At 38.2% G+C, this 22,258-nt stretch overlaps 2 protein-coding genes across 2 annotated transcripts; one reads left to right on the top strand and one right to left on the bottom strand.

Moving 5' to 3' along the window:
* Nucleotides 1–653: 653 nt before the first annotated feature.
* On the bottom strand, nt 654–13,729 carry LOC122968587 (KN motif and ankyrin repeat domain-containing protein 1-like). Its single transcript, XM_044333941.1, has 12 exons — nt 13,620–13,729; nt 11,138–11,241; nt 7,658–10,219; nt 6,853–6,996; nt 6,208–6,316; nt 5,942–6,121; nt 5,673–5,760; nt 4,788–5,007; nt 2,860–3,002; nt 1,866–2,066; nt 1,516–1,614; nt 654–1,411 (listed from the first exon to the last, which is right to left on the bottom strand). The coding sequence occupies exons 2-12, from the start codon at nt 11,172–11,174 to the stop codon at nt 1,349–1,351; spliced, it is 3,846 nt and encodes a 1,281-aa protein (XP_044189876.1). The 5' UTR covers nt 11,175–11,241; nt 13,620–13,729; the 3' UTR covers nt 654–1,348.
* A 3,593-nt stretch (nt 13,730–17,322) lies between these two features.
* fbp1b (fructose-1,6-bisphosphatase 1b) lies at nt 17,323–20,777 on the top strand. The gene is made up of 8 exons (XM_044333942.1): nt 17,323–17,584; nt 18,204–18,366; nt 18,474–18,566; nt 19,475–19,615; nt 19,729–19,866; nt 20,009–20,128; nt 20,263–20,452; nt 20,558–20,777. The coding sequence occupies exons 1-7, from the start codon at nt 17,415–17,417 to the stop codon at nt 20,449–20,451; spliced, it is 1,014 nt and encodes a 337-aa protein (XP_044189877.1). The 5' UTR covers nt 17,323–17,414; the 3' UTR covers nt 20,452; nt 20,558–20,777.
* The last annotated feature ends 1,481 nt before the right edge of the window (nt 20,778–22,258 follow it).

The following is a 22,258-nucleotide window of genomic DNA, read 5'->3' as shown; positions in this document are numbered from 1 at the left end:
GCACAATAAGCTCTGTAAACGGCACTGTGTTCTCGCAAATGCACTGTGGCATCTGCCTTACACAGAACTACTCTCCTGAGACTGAAAACGTGATGCTGCTGTTTGTCTTTGGAGCCATTTCTAAACAAACTAACATACCCAAACTCATATGGCTCATTGACATGTTTTTAATAGGTTTTGGACAAGTCTCTGGTAACCTGATGTGCCAGATGGTTTGTTACAGAACCATCTTAGAAGTCGTCCTTGGAAACTGTTAAACATACTTCGCAGGTGATTGGTTGAACCATCTGTCTATCATTGACTATAATGGGCTAACTTCAACCAATCAGATCAATGAACCATATGACGTAGTAAGAGCGCAGAGGAAACACGAAACCGCAGTCTGAGAAACTTGTCTGAGCTAGCAAGCAAGTCAGTGTAACTAGCTATGTAGTTAGCATGTTGGTAGATGATTCTTGCCATCTGCAAATAAAAGGCAATCTTATGAATTGCTGTTGTTGTCTTCGAATGAACAGTTGCTTCTTGCTGTCGTCACGCCTAACATTGCCATCTCTAGAGCGCTGCCACTGACGTGGGTAAAGATAAACTGTGAAAGGTGTTCAAATTGTTTCAAAATCAATTAAAAGGAATGTATAAGTCACTGAAGGAGAGTGTTGCAATCAATGACATGTCTCTTTATTCAGTGAGGAGAAAACATTCAGCTATCCAGCCTTCATCAGTGTCAAAACTATGCAATATAGACAAGTAAAACAAGTAAGACATGTTCAAAATGTATACCATGCTTCATGATGCTTCAAAAGTAGTGGTACAGATACAGAAAACCTATAGACAACTTACTCCATACTGTACAGTATGTTTTTACATTACAAAATATAGATGTACAGGTTTTATCCAATTTTAAGTTTAATATTTTTTCATAATGATTAACAAAATCAAACATATGTTTATTTTTATTTGTTGATATGTATTATTTAGTTTCTTTTCATTTACATATCTTATATGCGTTTCCATAATCCTTTTTTTGAATCTTTTTTCTTTGCAATTATATAATACTGAAATTATAAATTTGCATTTACAAATATTTACAAAAAAGACAAATGATTACAGAAAAAGCTAAAGTGACAGTATATAATAGATGATGCCAGGATACAATATTAACTACTCTCGATTATGAATATAATCTGTCATGCGCATGTTACCTGCTGAGTTACAATATGAAAGACACTATGCCATCTTATGCAAACATTAATCTAGAATGAATATCATTACAATTCTTCTTTGTTATGTGAGCTTTATCACCTCATAAATAAAATTCATGAAGCATCCATTCAGGTTTTGGAGAATCACCTCATTCAAAGACATTTCTACCACCAGAGGAGGAGAGAGACTTGCCACAGTGACGAGCTGCTGTCTGTTAAAGACACACACACACACAATAAAAAGTTCTTTTTAAAAAAATACTACCTGAATATCTCCTTTGTTAAAGCGTTACTGTGAAAATGTAGACCCACATACCCCTGTCTGTCCTTTGGAGAAGTTGGCGTGTGCATAAAGGAGGACTGCGATGTCATTATGTCCTGCCTCCAGTGCAATTGACAGGGCTGTGCTTTCATCCTGTATGCACACAAAAAAGCATTTATATTACAAGAGGTTTATTGTACATTTAAAGATGGAAGAAGCATCCTATATTTATTGAATCATGTATAACTTCCACTCCTTTGCTTCCCAGTTAAATTTTTACATTACATTTTTTCACAAAACTCTCTGCTTTTGTAATAAAATATGTGAGAGAAAGATGAAATACTTCACAGCTTGAAGCCACTAGGCTCACAGTAGCTGCAGAGTGGCAGCAATGATTCACATACACTGTCGGAGAGGGTGGCATTACAGTCTGGCTGTGCCAGCAGTAGTTTCACAATGTCAGCATGGCCATGCTCGCTTGCACACATCAGCGCCGTGGATCCCTCATCATCCTGGAGATTGACCTCCGCCCCCTGTGCCAGGAGTGCCTGCACCATGTCCATCCTGCCATGGCTCACAGCCAGCATCAGGGCTGTCTGACCGGCCTGGACAGCACAAAGCAGGGGTCAAACATAAGAAATAGGGTTAATGGTGCAGAGTTGACACATCTCGAACATTTCAAATTTATATTTACAGTTTGTTTGTTGAATCAAACAGTTCACACTTTCTTAACTCTTCACTTCTTGAAGATATGCACATACAGTATAGTGTATTTGATGCACCCACTGAAAAATACAGTTACACTATTTTTTTTTCCTTGCAAGTTTCCAGAAAAAAATAACACATGTTGATACTAATTATAGGTCAAATATAGGCAGTGTCCAATTTGTATACTTACATTAATTAATTCCAATTAATTGGCTGAATAAAGTTTCCAACAATAACTGAACAATTAATGAATATTTACTTGGTCTCAGAACGTAGTCTCATTTTTCTCTATAATTAGTATGAAATTATATCGTCTTCCCAGGAAAACTTCCTGGGAAATGATTAGGAAATTACAGACCTGTAAAATAAAGTGTTACCAAATATACATAGAATACTTAGAAATATCACCTGCATGTGAAAAAAATATTAATTTCAAAGCCAAAGAAAATGAACAGATGAACAACAACAACAAAAAAATTAGAAGGAACATTTTATCTGTTACCATGGCTCCCAGTTGATGTGACAAGCCAACAGCTTTTTAATATCAAATTTTAACCACAGATAAAGTAATCTTACAAAACAAAACATCAACTTCTATGAATGAATAAACAACAAGCTTTTTTTAGTAGTTCCCATGGCAGCATATGGACACAGTTTAGAGAAACAGAATCTACCTGAGAACAGACTGACCTGACTGGCCTTGGCATTGACGTCTCCTTTTGTGAAGAGCTGCTCCACAACTCTCATGTCCTCTGGAGTTTCCACAGCTGCGAGTGCAGCCAGCATGATCGGTGTGTAACCGGCTTTGTTCTGCTGATTCACGTTACACACCTCTGTAGTGATGGTGATCAATGGGCCGGAGTTGATAAAACAAAAGAAGAGAAAATATATGAATGACAGGATGAAAGAGGTATACAGTATATCTTCATTTATTTATTGGTGATTTTTGCTAACACTTTCCATCTAACCAAGTTTCACACTGCAAGAAAATCCCTGTGCAAAATAGACCTTTTCTGGGTAAAAAAATGTCAAATAAAATTGGCCTACACTAAAGGTTACCAATTTGAACCAATGAAGACTCATAGACATGGGGAAAAATGTCAGCATTTACAAAAGCCATGCTTTCATTGCACTGCAGCAAACCATTTAGCCTTGCTCCAACTGTCTTCAAATAGCTGTTGTTTCATTTAAGCTGTGCAATGAAACGGTCTCAAAATGTACTGAATGTATTTTCTGAGTGCCTGAAATTCTATATAGTTTTTATTCTAGCATGGCTCTGCAACAACAAGCACGAGGAGCTTAAAACACTCACTCAGTGTATTCCATTAAGCACCAAACTACCACTCTTCCAAAAATGGGTCCATTTTTGTTTGTTTTATCATTTTCTAATTTTCAGCTAGTACACAGACATTTTGGATGTTTGGATGAGTGAGCTTTTATAGCTGTGTGATGTTTGACCAAAGTTTTGAGTTACATAATAAAAAGCTTCAGTCGTGCTTATTTCAGGAACATTCTGAATAAATTTCTGTGATACAGGATTAAAATTTTCACTGTTTGTGCTGATTATATACTTCTACTCCTCCTTTAGACAATTGAGTGGTAGGCCCAATCTCTCCTGAAAGCTGTAGCAAGGCTTTTGGATAAAACGAAGAGTATTATGTCTCCTCCATTAGGGCACCTATTCAGTGTTTGTCTGTTTTTGTTCAATTTATATTGATTAAAGGCTTTGAATGGCCTGGCCCTGAATTATACTCTTTAACGTTTGATCCTTTACAGACCTGTGCACAGCTAGAAGGAAGCCTGGAACAGTTCATCGTGATGGTAAACGTGGAATTTCTAAAGTGCATCTTTATTTCTAATTTAAAGAAAAGCTGTAGCAGTACAGGACACCTGAGGGTCAATAAAGTATTTTACCAACACTTTAACAAGCCAAAAGATCACCATGTACCTTTAAATTGTGGTCATTACAGCTTTGACAGTAAAAAAAACCCATCTCTTTTGGCTTGTTATGCAGCAATGAACAAAATGTATTCTATTCACCTAGTTGTTGTAACAAGCCAGGGTTTCACTTCAGCAATATTTTTAATTTGCTGTACAGTATATCATCCATTTATACTGTGTAATGATGAGTGCTACTGAACTACTGTTTGTCCACTGTCCTTTGGAGATTAAAATTTAGGCTCTTGGATGGGCAGCAGCATTAAGATATATGACCAAAAAATAGAAACACCTTGTTTTGGAAAAATGAAAAAAAAAAACAATTGCCCCCTAGTGGCTACTGGGGAACCTCGTAGTATCTACAGACAACACACTGAACCAGAGTATTCACTGGTCTTTATGCAGCACTGTTGAACTGCAGGATGTCTGTATGTCCTTGCTTCTTTCTATACAATTTAAGTGTTATGGCATCCTATTTAAAAAGCAACAGAATTTCTGTCAGTTTTTGAATCAGTGAAGGTTAAAAAGCACCAGGAGGATCATTTTTCATCAACATTTTTTGGTTATATTGTACATGCAGGCTGCAGAGAAATAAAATACATTTTCACAGAAAAAAGGGACAAAAAAAGATAGAAAAGTCAGATTGTTGACCTCTAGTTGCCCTCTATGTATTACTGTACCTGCATGAAGCAGTTTCTTGACAATTGCAAAGTTGGAGTGTGACACACTGTAGTGCAGAGCTGTGTTTCCATTGCCGTCAGCCATATTAGCTATGTGTTGCAATACTGAGGGTGAAATGACCCGAAATGTAGACAAGTAATCTTCCACAGTGTCAGGAGCAGCTGACTTGTGGCTGGACACAGAGAACCACTCTTGCTGGAGAGTTTGTAGGCAGTCATGCTGCAAAGGAAAAAAGAATAGGTATATAACAGGTATACGTATTTTTAAAAAAAAACAATGTTTGAATGAATGCTTTTATGCATTCTCATAAATGCCTTTCAAGATGCCTTGATTCAGAGTGTGTAGAGCAATTTTGACTTTGAATAGACAGGAACATCTTGTGATTTCGGGGATGTGACTCAAAGGAAACAGACAAAGAGCATAACAAAGCAACAACTCACTGTAAAACTCTCCAAAACATCATAAAATGAAGCTTGGAAATCTGTCTTCATTTCATCCTCAAAAGCAGCATGTTGAGATTTTGTTACTATTTCAAGTTTCATTATGAAACTCATCTCGATTTTCCTTTGCAATATACTACTTCTTTTGAACTCCCCTTCTCTCTATCGTGAATGTGAGGAGTCTCTTTCACTAAGAAATATAATAGTATTCAAGTTGAAGAAAAATGCCATTTTAGGAAATTACAGTGTCGACACATTCCTGGGCTTTTTGTGTCTGTTGCCAAAGTCATTTCTTCTTAATGGACATACTTGAACACACCCTGCCTCAGCATCTCTCCACACCCATCCAATGACATACCATTAAACATTCACATACACACACACACATGCACACACAGCGAGCTTCATCTGGCTGTCACAGTGAATATATTGAGCAAAACATACCAATTCCCTGCTGGATAAAACCGTGTCATCACTCAGGTGCATCTTTAAGGCTTGACAAGCAGAAAACATCTTTTCACTTAACTTGCTCCTGTAAGGAATAAAATGCTACAGGTTACTACTGTAGGTGCAATTTTAGACTTGAGAGGACCCCAAAAAAGTTGGATTCATGCAGTAAAATATGAAGATAATGGTGTTATTGCTGAGGCTTTTAATGCAGAAATCTGATTCAACTGAGAGATTATTTGGCTTTAAAACCTTCTAGATGTTACCTGTGCTGTGTATGTGATTTTGCAGACCCTTTTGATCCCTTGTTGAAGCCACCTTTGCCCTTTCTTGTTTGCATTACATCTTGAGACACTTCCCTTAATTTTCTGTTTCCTCTCCTTTCCACTTCCTCAGAGTTAATATTCTCGCTGGCAGAGAGCTCATAAGATGGCATTGGGTCCAATCTAAGGACAAAACATAAGAGTTTAATACAGTGGAAATATGTTAATATATCAATTGTTATATATTAGTTTAGACAATCGATACCTACCCTGTGGTAACCTTCATAAACTTCATGCTTTTCCTGTTACTGCTACAGCCTTGGTCACCATTCTGTTTCTTCATTACATTTCGCAACACGCCGGCATTAGTTGACCTGTCTAGAAACAATGATGGGGCCTCTATTTAATCTGCGAGATATTAGCAGTGTATTTTATTTATATAACACATGTATGTAACACATAGAACAGATATAATCACACTAGGCCAATCTGGCAGGATTTAGTAAGGATATATTCAAGATATTCTATATATTCTTACAAATCTGAAGGCCATATTTTAAAAAACAGCTTACTCTGACACCAGTTCCTCCTACGAAACTGTTCATTTTTAGACCCTCAGCCACAAACTGCTATGTGGTGCAAGACGCCTTCCAAAACCAGATATCATTCCAAACATTGCAAGTGTATCCCTCAGAAAGTAAACTTGCCAAACCAAAGGCAGCCACTTCCTCTAAGCCCAATGCAAGTTTAAACTGGACCTTGAGAGTGGTCTGAAGATGGAATATTTTTAAACTAAACTACTTTCGCACAGACAGTCTTATCCACCTAATGTTTACTATATTTCTCTTGAAGAAGAGCTTAGAACATAATTGTTTAGGATTATAACACATTGACACACACACATACATGCTTACCTTGCAGAGCAGAAGATGTCTGTTGTTCTAACATTTGTATCATTCTTTTCACCTCTGAATCATTACTACCTTGTTGGCAGATTCCCTGGTTTGCTTTGTCACACTTAGAAAAAAGTTGAGATGGGGAGTGAAACTCTCTGTTGGCTGTGGCAAAGAAAGAGGACATTAGTTAAGCTTTGACTTTGAAAGGTACTAAAATATATTACAAATACATATACATAATAACAATCCAGCATTAAAGGTACCCTGTAAAATTTTTTCACGAGTGGTTGTGTAGAGCAAAGTGTTGATGATGTACTGTACATGCAAGAGAATACGGATAACACAATTCATATTCCTTCTAACTGCAAAGGGCAGTAATATAATTGCGTAGTGCATGTAAGCTATTTATTTTACGTTATTCCACACATCAACAGTTGGTGGCAGTAACAAGAAAAGTAACAATTGAGCCAGCAAAAGTAGGGAAAGAAGACTGCTAGCTGATGTAAAAATAGATGTAAACAATGAAAGTTTCAACCTGCATTAACTGCTTTTTTGGCCACTTGGGGGCAGTGGAAAGAAGTTGTAAAACAACATGACATGTCATCACCTTTTCAGCTGATATGTTGCACTTACATTATGTTAGCAACATATGTTAGCAACAGTTGAAATGAAAGGTGCTGAATGCATGTTGAAACATATTAGTTAGGCCTCAAGAATACACACAGTGCATTTTGGTGTGATATGATGACAGTAAACTTTGCTGTGTTTGTTTACAAACTCCAAAAAGGTACCTTTAACACTAGCTTAATCCGTACAGTGCTACCTGATGGCTGAGAATCTAAAGGATGAACTTCTGTTCCTCCTTGTGCCGCAGCTTTGTTACTGCATGATAGCATGGAGCTGGCGTTTCCTCGGCTGCTGTGCTGCTGGACAAACCCTTCCCTTTGCTCAGTGTAGTCCTCAGTGAGCAGGTCTCCATGCTCCCCAAGGAGCTTTTGCATCTTCTCTATATAATGGTTAAGCTCAGGGTCCCACTGGGACTGTGTAGATTGCTGGAAACTCTGGCCAGGTGTACTGGATGAAACAGACAAATCCCGTATCCTTCCCTCCCCTACACCGATACTCCTCGTCTTGATGGGGTCGGGTAGATGTGATGGACCAGAGGCCATATTTTTGGTTTTCAGTCCAACCAGGAAATTGTCATTAATGTTTGTGAAGCCAACACCAGTGTCTCGGGTTACGTTAGTAACAGTCCCTGGTGTTTGTTTTAAGGCACTTCCTACCATATTTTCAGTTCCTACACCAATTGTGCGGGTCTCTGGGATACATTTGATGTCTTTGACCCCATTGCCTACTGATACGGTCCTCATAACAGCCTGAGTGGTGTTAGTGTGCTTGTCTTGGGTATTGAGGACAGTATTAGTGCTGGAGTTGGTGTTGAAGGCATGTCTGGTGTTTGTAAAACGAGACACTGAACTGGATACAGTGTTGGTCCGCTGAGAAGCAGTCTGGGGTGATGCCATGATTCCCAGATCAACTACTCTTACTGGATCTGTGGCCACACCTTGAGAAACCACTTCCTTGGCCTCACAGATGATTATGTCAACAGAACAATCTCCACACGCTACTGAACGACACTTTATCTTTTCTACTGCAGGCCCCAGATCCTGCACATCTGTGTTGGTTTCTGCATCACATACCTTAATCTCTGTCCCAACTCCTTGTGAGTTTGTAAAAACTTGGATCCCCACGCCCCTTTCCTTTGTCTCCACTCTCTCCCGGACCTCCCAGTGGCTCATTGGAACACCTGGACCTGTGCTAGCATTCTTCAGCTCAGGTCTACCACAAGATACTCCCACCGTCTTTACCTCTATGGAATCCCCTGTGCTGGCATCTATGAGCTCTGTGTGATTACCCACTCCCTGGCTTGTGGTGTGAGGTCTCACCTCGATGCCTGTGCTTGCAGTGGATGGCGTCGCAAAGCAGGCTTTATCCACCCGATTCCTTGCTCCTGCAGCCTGAAGCTCCAGTTTCAGACGGCTCATCTCTGTCTGCAGAGCTGATTCTTTCAATTCTGCTTCTAAGAGACAAATTCTCTCTTTCAAGGCACCAATTATTAGTTGCTGGGCATCAAGCTCTGCTTCCCAATCTTTGTAAATTCCAAGATTGAATTCAGACACTTGTGTTGCAATGGAACTCGTCTCTACCTGTTCAGTGTATACATATTTGTTTTCTTTTGTGATTTTAGACATTGTGATTTCTATATCTTTGGCCCTGTCATGCAGAGGGCTATGGCTTTTTCCATGCCATGCTTGCAAACGTCCACCTGTGATGGTTCTTTCCAATGCCTGCATCTCTTCAGTCAGTTGCCTAAACTCCTTGAAGTCTGTGCAGTCACTTTTCACTTTGCCCTCAAGTCCTTCTTTAGTATTCACCTTGCTCTCAATGTTACACCTTTCCATGCTACATGCTCTCTTCAAAATTACATCATTTATGTCCTCATTGTCACTCTGGTTCTTGAGTTGAGAGACCAGTTGCCTCTTTTCCTCCCGAAGGACAGAGATTTTTACCTGGAGGATAGGGATGATTTTCACCTGCTCCTCCAGCTCCTTCAGCCTCTGCAGGGCTACCACCATCTGATCACGGACATTCTGCAGGTGCATGGAGCCGAGACTTGTAACTGGGGTGGTTCTTCCAGAGCTCTGAGGGCTCAGCCTAAGGCAGCCTGTGCTGCCTCCTCTACTGCCAAGAGACGAGCTAAGGTGGACATGCATATCACCTCCTGTGCCAGTAGGCTTGTTCCCATTGTTGTTCTGATTATATGCACCTAAACCAGTAAAAGGGGAGAGCGACCCAGGGGAGCTTACCCCTCCAAAGCTAGCCAGTCTTCGACGGGGATGGGGCTGAGGTGGAGGCTGGCTGGTCACCTCCTGCTCCAAGTGTTTGTGGGCCTCCACATTGCTCTTTTCCAACACTGGGCTTTGTCTCTGTAAAGCAAATGATCTTGCAGCAGGCTGAGGCTTTGACTCAGTGGGTATCGGAGAGGCTGCTGTGCCTTCATTCCGGCAGGGTTTGTTATCCAAGGAGGAGCCATGGGGTGGAGGAAGAGGAGGTCGACCTCTGGCTGCAGAAGACATGCCCAGTAGTCTTGTATCATCACTGCTAGATGATGACAGGGATTCTGCAGAATGCCACTGGCTGGATGTAATCCCAGGCTGTGTTTTTTCCACATTATTAACGGCCACTCTGGGCCTTCTCTTAAGGCTTAGCCGCTTAATGGTGGTGCCGTTTTGAAAACTGTCCACACACTTAAAGTAGTCCACATCCAGCTGACAACTGTAGTCACTCTGCAGGTAGTTAGGAACACACTCTTCAGCACTTTGACCTGTTAGACCAATAGTGGGGTAGACATAGTTTATTACCCTTGCAGAGTAAAAAATAGTCCAAACACTTGCTGGAAAGTGGGAAATGTAACAGAGTATGTAGAAATATCTCCAAATATTCTCCTGATTGCATGTCATAAAAAACAATAAAACTAGACAATCAATTTACAACAGCAAATTACTGGTATTTAAAATATTAATATTCATAATCAAAAAATATCATAGGCAAACAACACAATGTGCTATGGAAAATGCAATATCTAGGCTTACTGCATGCTACATACTTTCTACCCTTACAGTTTCCTTTTTCTTTCCTTACCTCAGTATTATAGGCTTCTCTGTGACCATTTCTATTCGAGTTTAGAACCTTTCTTCTCTCACCTCGAAATGCTTTTGACTATAACCTCTCTGAGCCTGTCCCACAAGAAGAGGAGGGACAGAGGAGGATTTACCAGTTGCGTAGACACTGTTTTCAGAAGTCACTTTTCTCCAAATGGTATGTCTCTCTACATAGACTGACCCACTCTATAATTACTCTGCAACTCTCCCTCTAAACACCCAACCATACTCTTGGCAGGCTTTCTCTACCACAGACATCTTCCAAGTATTTCAGTCAGTGAATAAACAAAAGCAACAGAGATCTGAGAGATTTAGCAATGGATACGTGACACAATATTGTAATTCATGAAAAATGTATAACAGCGTTTGAATGGTAAATGCTGAATACTTGAGAGAAATGTGCATTTAAGTTGATGGAGATATTCCCTTCTTTGCAAAGTTTTGGTCTTTCAGTCACCATTAAATACCACTGTAACTCCTAAAACAAAAAGGTGAACACAAACATTGCACATAGGAAAATATACAAACTAGAGAATACACAAAGAGCGTCTAAGTTATTGCATAGTAATAGTAATAGTTACCTGACACATTTCTCAAGATGTAACTGCCTTGAGCCATGAATATGTTTCACAAAGTATCAATAATGGAGCAATCCCTTTAAATCCAGATAGAACTTTGAATAATTCTGGAAATAAAAGAAAAATGCAGCGAGTTAACTATGCTTCACATCTTGATTATTAGCTTTTACATGTATAGTCCTACACTGCATCACTCCTTCAATCACTTTCTCTCTCCCACACCAGGTCCAGCAGTCAATAACAGTTAACCTTGCAAAGCTTACACAAAGGAAATGCAATACCAGGCCATGACATATTATAGTTAATTCTGCACAAGTACACTGAGTGAAATGCTGAGCCTCAGTGCACAACAGTGACTGGATGCTTTGCAATGCTGTATCACTTTCTCCTCACTAAGCACCTTCTGTTTGCAGCACATGGAGGTGTTGAGGAGACTTTTTCTCAAAGGTTGCACATAGGCACCTTCATAGAAAGTCAGTGACGTGAAACTTAATTGATTGGTCAAACACTGCAATATGCATTAATAAAAAAAATCAGATTACATGAGATACATAGGATAAGGAGAAATCCAGCAGCAAAAGCATCAGGATTCAAAGATTATTTAAACATATTTTGCTGACAATGATAATGTATATGTAAGTAAATATTTGGTGTATATGAAAGAAATTCATGCTCCACATTAAACCAGACATCGCCCAGCCTCCAGAGAGAAAATATCTATCTTACTCTATTTTTCATCTGTTCCTGTTTGGACAAGCTGACATCAAGCCTCAAGCAATAAATCCAATAAGTTTAGCAAGTTCTCTTTAGAGTCAGCCACAGTGACCCAAAGTATTATTTGTGCTGCTCTCAAATGAATGTTACAGAGCAGCTTGGAAGAGCTGATTGCAGGAGAGCAGAGTCAATTTAGCAGTTAACAGACAGAGGAAATGCATGAAAAACATTAATTTGGAACCAACGGATAGAGTATGAATGGGTTAGAGAGAAGGAGAGACACAAAAGAGAACATTTTAAACATGAGGCTTAAGTGTATGTAATTGCCTTTTGCCTCTCCCATTCCACACGACACGACAAAAACACTATACTTCTGACAAAAACACCAGTACTTAAATATATTCTAGATACAGAGCACATCAAGTATTTATAAAGCTATGCAAATCACATACCACCATAATTCATTCATTAACTAACTTACAGCTATGCCTACTGTATATGTTTTCATGTTTTCTTTCTTTCTTTCAATTAATTTAAGAAAACTACATGACTAGATTTATTTGATAGGTTATCAATACACAATAAATCCTGCCTCAGTTATGGTTGATTTAAAGTATTGTTGTTGTTTTTGCCAATAATATCTTATTATTTTACTTTGAGTCAACAGTATTATGGTTGATTTAAAGTACCGTTGTTGTTTTTGCTGTAGATGAATGTTGTTTTTATTATCATGCCATTTCTGCAGTACTTCCATGTATGAGACTGTTTTTTATTCATTTGTAATTTATCGGGATTTACATGACTCTTGTATTTATATTGTTATCTACAGCAGTAAAAATTTCAGTGTAGACTCTGAAAGGGAAAACTTCTGCTTCTGTCATGGGACCAAATTATTGTCTCGGAGGGCTGAATTTGGCCTACGGGCAGTAATTTGTCTACCACTGGCCTACAGTATGTCATACTGGCTGCCTTTTAGTACACTTGGCCATAAACATTCTGTAAAATACCATGTTAGGAAGCTAAATACAAACAAAAGAAGCATACATGATAAACACAAACCATTGCATACACGGATGTCATCAAATATAATCTCTTACTGATGTAAATGGTTCTCAACTTGGGAGTCATAGGACAAGTCTAAGGGGCCAGAAAATGATTAACAGTATAGGTGAGCTACACCAAATAATGTTTTATTTTTTCAGACTTTCCTCTAATGTTTGCTTTCTCGTGTGGATCGATAGATAATTTTAATTTGTATATATACAACATTGCTTTGTTTTAAGGGGTCACATGTCAGAATGGTTGGGTCTAAGCCAGCTATTTTGGCTTGTTTTGTCGAATACGCCCAAAGCGTTCCCCCCTTTCACTAGTTTGCAGGGCTTTTTTTTTTTTTTTTTTTTAAAGCGCTTATAATTTAGCTGGAAAGATAATTCACCAAAGAATTACTCCCAGTTGGTACCAGAACCTATAGGCACTCTTGGAAAATATGTGTTTTTAAATATGACATGACGACACAATTGTAAAACATCTCCAAAGTAGGGGTAAAAACATACATCGTTTACATTAAACATCATTTGCTTAAGCCTGACGCCTTGTGGTCACGCAAAGAGAATACAAGATAAACTTCAACCATGTTGATATGATGCTGCTGCCACAATTATTAGGATTATTTCTCATGGAAAATTGTTTTTACTACTTTAAAACTACGATAAAAGTCAGTGCGCATTCACCTGTCAGCTTACGTTAGCTAACGTGATGAGAAGTCACTCACCTGTGCAGGAGACCTACAACAGGTTCGGGTGATGTAGAAGTTAAAATAATTACACAGACGCCATTTCTGTTGGGAGGGGTCGAACAGCGTTTAGTGGACATGAAAGCGATGGTAATTTTCATCTTTTTCTTCTTTACTCCTTTGTTTTTGATTGTGAAGACGCCGTGCCGGTAAAGAGAGAAGTTTTCACTGTGCAGGAGCAGGAACAACACTGCGCATGTGTAAGAGCTGTCAGCGGGCACGGCAGGTGCTCCAGGTGGTGAATAGACCTCATTAAAATATTGATGTTGTCTTTTCTTCTGTTGAATCGATTACATAGCATTAAGACTACATGATTTCTGTATCTATTGTCTCTGAACTTACATCTTTCTGTAGGCGAAAGGGCTGTTTAGGTTTTGACTATATATCTCCTCACATGAAGCATATTTACTGTAAAAAGCTAATCAAAGATCTTTATATATATACAATGATTTCCAATACCCTAAATTCACTTTTCTTTCCATAATTGGGACATATGAGTGCGACTTTTTTCTGAAGCCAAGCAAAACTTTACAGTATTCTTTGTTTAAATTTTATTTGTGGTTTATATCTTTTATTAATTAAATATCAATAATTGCAAGTTGATGAATCTAACATCCTACAGGGACTGTACCTGGTCAGATCTGTGTTGATGTTGTTTAAAGTTTAAGGGATGAAGAAAATGACATAAAAAAACAAACAAAACAAACAAACAAACAAACCAAAAACCCAACACTACACAACTCTAACTGATTCAAGGCACAGCAGGATTGCCAGCAGTTATATGTTCCTCTGAATTCCTCTAAATTGTAAATTGTGAATTGAATCATTGCTTGGACTTTGTTTATATTCAAGCTGCACAGTGACATCATGTGGTTACAGTGGAGGAATACATTTTGCACCCAATACTAGACCAGCAATATTAAAGTTGTTTTTATACTATATTTGCCTGGGACTCCAAGAAAAAAAAAAGAAGTATACATTTTAGTGTAACTTATGTTGTTTACAAACAAAAAATAATTACAGAAATAATCAACTGTAGCTCTCACATGCTGGTCTGCAAAAATCACATTTGCAAGTTCATTTTTTACCATTAAAAGAAACATTAAATGTTCAACTCTGTCCTAAAACTACAGTCAGGTGCCCAAATGAACACTGACACATGTTTTTCTTGCTGTAATCACTCTCCTGGTCATACTGGCCATTAACAGATCCCTTCATAGTGCACTTTTCATGTAAGTGATGGGTGACAAAATCTACAGTCCTCCTTCTGTGCAAAAATGTATTGAAAAGTTTATTTGAAGATAATATGAGACCTCAGTCTTCCAAATTATTCAAATCAATGCAATATCTTTCAAAGTCTTTTTGTTTTGTTCCTTCCACTGCAGCTGAGCAGAAAAACACTGTCCATCAAGACACAAAGAGGGATTTTTTTGTTTTTTTAAAATAAAATGACTGTAACTGTTGAAGATATACACTTGATTTGACTAACTCAGACTGCTGAAGCCTCATATCAACTACAGGTAAACATTTAAATACATTTTTGCACGAAACCAGGATGGTGGATTTTGTCCCCATCACTTACATTGTGAGCACATTTAAAGGGGATCTTCTAATGGTCAGTATGAACAGGAGGAATGATTAGAGCGAGCAAAACCTGTTTCAGTGTTCATATGGACACCTGACTATTGTTTGAAGACAAACCTAAAAAAATGTGAACCTATCCTTTAACCAGGAAACGCTATGAATGGTGTGTGATTAACCATTATGCAATACCTCGTAGTAATGGCTATTATCATGCAGTGGTGGAATGTAACTGAGTATATTTTCTCAAGTACTGTACATAAGTATAATTTTGAAGTAACTGTACTTTACTTTAGTATTTCCATTTGATGCTACTTTATACTTCCACTCTACTACATTTCAAAGGGAAATATTGTACTTTCTACTCCACTAAATTTATCTGACAGCTTTAGTTACTTTTCAGATGGAGATTTGACACAATGGATAATATAACAAGCTTATACAACACATTGTTAAAGATGAAACCAGTGGTTTCCAACCTATTTGGCTTTTGCAATCTTACAAAAAGCAGTGTGTAGTCAGGGTCACATTTCAGATGTCTATGAGTTGTTAACAGCTCCACCAAATAGTGATTTTTCCCTCTAAACTTCTCACATTGTTTCATTTCAATAAATGTTAAAATGACCCAATATTTCACCAGAAATCAAAGATTAGAGAAAACCAAAGACTGAAAAACAGATTTGTGTATCAACTTTGTTTTTCTTCTTTCCTCTCCAATTAATCATCTCACGACCCCTCAGATTTGCTTGGTGACCCCTTGGAGGGACCAGAACCATAGGTTGGGAACCACTGGACTAAACTAGCTAACTGTATATAAAGTAGTTGAAACTAGCTCCACCTCCAGCAGCTACAACAGTAACATGCTGCTCTAACACTGATGTTTCACTATTAATAATCTAACCATGTCATATATAATAATATATCAGTCAGAGAGACCAAACCACTACTTTTACTGCAATACTTGAAGTACATTTTGCTGCTAATACTTATGTACTTTTACTTAAATGTGTTTTTTCATGCAGGATTTTTACTTGTAATGGAGTATTTTTACATTGTTATTGGTACTTTGACTTAAGTAAAGGATCTGAGTCCCACCACTGTTATCATGCCTGATACCTTGTTAAAAGTTCAAAGTTCAACTTTAGTTTTCCATTGTGAAACAGAACATTGACACATTCCGTGTACGCTTACGTTGTAAGTCGAGTAACTCAGTAAACCATGTGAGGTCATTTTGCCTTTTCATGTTTTTGTGTTTTTGTCCCATACAGAGACAGCCATAGTAATTATGTCCATTCAGAGACACACCCACACAGCAACAAACAACAAACACCACTGCACCCTTTGAATCTGACTATTTATTACCTTGCAAATACTGTTTAATCAGCATATGTGAAATTAAGGGTGTTATATAAAAGAGATAGGGTAGACCAGGACAATGAGTCCAGCGTTTTGAACTTTACACTTCTCTTGGATCATGCAGGAGAAGCATGTTTAAGCAGTGCTTAATATATTGTTCCAAAAATATTTTCTGTAATTCTTATAATATTTTGGCCGATAGTGGCACAGTGAATTTCATAAATTGTTTGGCATTTGTAAAACTAAACACATTTGTTTGAAACTAAAGCTAATCAGTTCAATAATAAGAAGAATACAGAAACAATTTGAATAGCACAGACCATTTGTATTAATGTAAGAAAATGAGAATTAGATGATACAACAGTTTGTTTAAAAGCTTTTAGAATAATTGTGAACTTTGGCATAAACACAGTGCAACAAGTTGTTCCAGATGTAAGATCATACCATTTTAACTTAATAAAGGGAATTTTATTCATTCAAAGTATTGCCCAGAACTTATAATGAACAGAACTTTAAAGTGCAGACAAAGAAACTCCTGAATCAAAAATCAAAGTGTGCAGAGATTGAATCAGGCTTGAGCCTTTGTTACTTTAAGACGAAAAATGTTAACTATCTTTGAACTTTGCTCTTTCAAACCCACTGTTCCTAACAGAAGTGATCAAACCAACCGCTGACTGTGGGAAACAACACTTGTGATTGGTTGAAAGAGTTGCACACCCCCATCCCTACCCCTATCTCTAGTTCTAGAGTCCGCTTTTTAACTTTGGGGGCCATGCTCACCTATTTCACAGGCATTAGGTTTCTACTCCCAGTCCCAGTCTCACACCTGACAGCAAAATGTCTGACAAAGGAACCTTCGATACCAACGTGCTGACCCTCACCAGGTTTGTTCTGGAGGAGGGCAGGAAGGCCCATGGAACAGGAGAGCTGACGAACCTGCTGAACTCCATCTGCACAGCTGTCAAAGCCATCTCAACTGCTGTCAGGAAGGCTGGGATTGCTAACCTGTGAGTAGTATTTTCTTTCTTCTTTTTAAGTAACCGTGGAGATAATAGAAGGAAACATGAATGCATCTGCATGTAAATATGAGGCTGTCATATAAGTATCATATGGATAAACGAGGAGGGGTAACTACAGTATGCACCCCATTAAATATTTATAAATCAATCAAGGTCACTATTATTTGATGACCTTCATTTGCTCCTCTTAAGATATCAAGTTTCAATATTCTATTCCTTCTCTTCCATTTAAATGTGTGTGAAACTGAGGTTCATATCTGGATTTAGTGTTACTTCTAGCTGCATGCAGTATGATGTAAGACTCAACTGTTTTAAATTAGGCCCCGACCCCCAACCAAAGGTAAACTGCAAATGTTGTGCAAAATCCTCCAGGACAGGGGTCAAGCAGACACAAGAAGACTTTTGAGACCTTTCTCATTCTTACTGGTGCAATATTTTAATATAATGTGGAAAAAAAACATCATAATAAAGGCAATAAATGCACTTTTAAGGACAATCTATGTGGATTGTTATGACATTTCCTTCATGTTTTAAAATTGCATAGAAATAGATAGCTGTTATTCATCCTTTGATCACTTCAGCCTGTCCTTGTCCTTTCTCTGGAAAGATATGGCATCGCTGGAAGCACCAATGTGACAGGGGACCAGGTGAAGAAGCTGGACGTCCTGTCCAATGACCTGGTCATCAACATGATCAAGTCCTCATTCACCTCCTGTGTGCTGGTGTCAGAGGAAGACGAGAAGGCCATCATTGTGGAACCAGACAAGAGAGTATGTGCATCTCTACAGTATACTGTATACATGCATGTCTATGTGAGTTTTCACATGTTTTTTTGGTTTTGTAAAGTTGATTTTAACTGATATTCTTTAACTGACAGGGAAAATACATTGTGTGCTTTGATCCACTGGATGGTTCCTCAAACATCGACTGTCTTGTCTCGATTGGAACAATCTTCGCTATCTACAAAAAGGTTAGTGCATGCTGATTCAAAACACAGAGAAGTTCTTACCTCAGCGAATTGTTCAGCATGGCTTTCAATTATATTTTATATGGATTTTCCCTGAACTGATATTTTTTCCGAAAACCCTCTATGGAGTTGCAAATCAGCATCTGAGGGAAAAAGGAGCAGGGTCTAGTGGTGGGATGTCATTAAGTACATTTACTCAAGTCCTGTACTCAAATACAATTTTGGGATACATACTTAGACATTTGATCAGTTCATAAAATATGATGCATTGTCACAGATTAAACTAGCAAACAATATATAACGTAATTAGATTATCTTCACCTCTATCAGCTACAACATTAAAATTCTTTCAAAACAATAATGCAACATTAATAATCATCTAAAATAATGTAATATATAATAATATAACAAACAGAGGGGCCATTTTACTGCGTGATGAGTACTTTTACCAAGAACATTTTGCTGATAATACTTAATAGCACTTTTACTTAGGTAAAATTTCCAATGTAGGACCAGATACTTTGTCCACCACTGGGAGGCTCACATACTAAGAGACTTTATTCTAATGTGTTTTCAAGAACTCCAGATACAGTCTGGGTAGATAAAAGGGCTGCACAAGGATCTGATGTAAGGTATAGAGTTAATGTGTAAACTAATAGCTTTATATGAGTCCAAGGGTAACCACATACTTTAACATACCTGAAAAAGCTGTACATGTTTAATCTAGGTGACAAATCCATAAAGAGGGGTTTAGTTGTTTAGTTTAGTTGAAACTGTATCCCAAAACTGCATCGTCCTGCCCTGTATCCCTATCAAAGAAAATAACTAACTGTATGGCAGCTTCAACACATCTTATTTGTGCACAAAATGTCTTTGTCTGTTTTGAGAATTTTCCACATGTTGTTCCATAGACCACAGATGATGAGCCAAATGAGAAGGATGCTCTGCAGCCTGGAAGAAAGCTCGTGGCAGCTGGTTATGCTCTGTACGGCAGTGCCACCATGATGGTCCTCTCCACTGGTCAAGGAGTCAACTGCTTTATGCTCGACCCTGTAAGATGACCCTGTAGTAGATGACATCAAAACTGTTACTTTTTGCTAATTATATACGTTTATTTGTCTTCATCTGATACTCAGATCATCAGTTCCTTGAATTCCTTTTTCAGTCGATCGGTGAGTTCATCTTGGTGGATCGGGATGTGAAGATAAAGAAAAAGGGAAAAATCTACAGTTTGAATGAGGGATATGCACAGCATTTTTACCCAGATGTAACAGAGTATCTACAAAAGAAGAAATACCCAGAGGTAAAGGAAACTTGTGCAATTTGCCATCTTAGTAGCCAGTGACCCTCATTACTGTTATTTCATGTATATTAATACACATATGTGGATTCTGAATATTATTAAATTGACTTATAAATTCCACATAACACTTTCGTGTTTCTAGGATGGTTCTGCTCCATATGGCAGTCGATATGTTGGCTCCATGGTAGCTGATGTTCATCGTACTTTGGTGTATGGAGGGATCTTTTTATATCCTGCTAATGTCAAGAGTCCTAAGGGCAAGGTGAGCAGGTGGAACTTTATAACTGAACAAAAATGTTTTTAATAATTTCAAATAATGTCTGTCAAGTTGCAGTGAAATGCACAATCATTTATCTCGATGTAAAGTCACTCCTCTCTGCGCTTCTTGACTCTCAGCTAAGGCTGCTGTATGAATGCAACCCCATGGCCTTCATCATGGAGCAGGCAGGAGGCATGGCCACTACAGGAGCCATGAATGTTCTGGACGTCCAGCCCACCAACATTCACCAGAGAGTCCCCGTGATCATGGGATCCCCTGATGATGTGCAGGAGTATATTTCCATCTTTAAGAAGCATAACAAATGAGGTACTCAGCTCTGCTATGTAGCAACATTACAAAATATCATATAAAATAGTCATCAACAAGCAAACAGTCTGGGATAATAAATAATGTTATGTTTTTTCTTTTCAGTTTCTTTGGATTTAACAGGTCGAGTTTGGTGGTGAGCAACGTAAAGCAGGACGATCAAGAGGCTCAATCAGGACATTCATTGTTAAGTGCTTTCTACTCATTCCTTCAACCGCACTGATAAAGGAACCAGGAACCTTATGAACTCTGCCTCACACTATGCTGTGTGTGTTATTTGTAGAGACCTACCCTCTATTTTTTAAATAAAGACAAATAAAAAGTTGCCCTTGTTCTTCACTGAGTTGTAAAAATCCAGTACATATGGGTTTAGCTCTATGTCTGTTTTTCTTAAGGAGAAATAAAGTCATACTGGATTTTGGATGGAAAAGGAACTAAAGAATCCAACAAACTACCTGTCAGTCACCTGTTCTCACTTTATTAATGATATTAATAACTTTACCACTTCATTAACAATGTTAAACAAGACTAAAAAAAAATCTGTAGCTCTATGAGGCTGTATTTTAGCACAGCAATCCCTTGAGTCATGTTAGCATGCTAACAATAACAATGCATGGTGATGATAAGCAAGTATAATATTACCACAGTCACTCTGTTGTGTGTTAGCATGCTAACATTTGCAGCCGATGAGAAAGTGATAAACCAAAGTAGTGGACAAATTAAAATTTTGACCTGATGATGGTGCTAGAAGAGAGGAGATCACCAAAGTCTTTCAGGTTTAGGTTCACTGACAACACTCTAATACATAATAAAATAGAACATATAATAAGGAAAAAGTCCTGGACTTACTGCCATTTATCAAGATGGAGAAAGGTGTTCAAGTCATTAAAATTTGTCTCTGGTGACCATGAATGTCTGTATATTGTAATCTATGCAATAGTTGTTGAGATATTTCATTCTGGATTGAAGTAGTGGACCAACTGACAGCCCAGTATTACCATCCCTACAGCCTTGCCACTAGCATGGCTAAAAAGTGAGAGCAAGAACCTGACAATGTGCAGGATCCTCTGATACCATCTCATTATAAAGAGATTTTGGTCCTAAACGTTGCCACTAAGATCATATGGTGTGCAAAAACTTTGTTGCAGATTGTAAGATTGGACTGAAGTAAAACTCTATTTGAATGAAACTTTGGATGGCATTAAAGATGTGTTTATAATTCTATTCCCACCCATCCTCCATTTTGGTATTTTTGTGACAACCACACATCTACCATATAAAACTACAGCCTCTTTCAAAAAATGGAAAAATACTTATACTACTATCATTGACCATCAGCTGAAATTGCTTTTGAAAGCAGCAAGCCCAGTAGAGCACTTTGGACTGAGGTATAACAGGATATTTACATGCATTACATACTTTCACACCTGGAAACTGCACATTACAGCTCTATTAGAGCAGCTGGGAGTTAAGGGTCTCGCTTAAAGGCACCCTAGTGATGGTACCATGGGCAAGCGCTGCTCTTTCACTTTTCTCACCCAGATTTTGATCTTCCAGTCCAGGAAACCAACCAGCCTGCTTCTCTAACATATGAGCCCCAATTTGCTCTGAACTTGAGCAGTCAGTTTGAAAAACATTGTCCCAACAATGAACAATGCTTTCCTTTCATATTCCTCTTAGGAAAGCTGAGACCAACTTCCTTTACTACATTTTATTTGGACATTATGGGATTTTGGGATGCAAGCCCAGATATCTAAGAGCAAGTTAAAGGACGTCATTGTTTCTACTTCATGGTCATCTAAAAAG

This window comes from Thunnus albacares, chromosome 18, assembly GCF_914725855.1.
Source record: "Thunnus albacares chromosome 18, fThuAlb1.1, whole genome shotgun sequence".
Lineage (NCBI taxonomy): Eukaryota > Metazoa > Chordata > Actinopteri > Scombriformes > Scombridae > Thunnus > Thunnus albacares.
The sequence above is the reverse complement of the archived record's forward strand: the minus strand, read 5'-3'. Positions and strand labels throughout refer to the sequence as shown.

Coding starts and splice junctions, on each gene's coding strand:
- fbp1b (XM_044333942.1), top strand. CDS start 17,415: ATGTCTGACAAAGGAACCTTCGATACCAACGTGCTGACCCTCACCAGG. Junction 18,367..18,473: donor TTGTGGAACCAGACAAGAGA/GTATGTGCATCT, acceptor TTTAACTGACAG/GGAAAATACATTGTGTGCTT. Junction 18,567..19,474: donor TCTTCGCTATCTACAAAAAG/GTTAGTGCATGC, acceptor GTTGTTCCATAG/ACCACAGATGATGAGCCAAA.
- LOC122968587 (XM_044333941.1), bottom strand. CDS start 11,174: ATGGCTCAAGGCAGTTACATCTTGAGAAATGTGTCAG. Junction 6,317..6,852: donor GACATCTTCTGCTCTGCAAG/GTAAGCATGTAT, acceptor CATTGTTTCTAG/ACAGGTCAACTAATGCCGGC. Junction 1,615..1,865: donor ATGCCACCCTCTCCGACAGT/GTATGTGAATCA, acceptor GTGTGCATACAG/GATGAAAGCACAGCCCTGTC.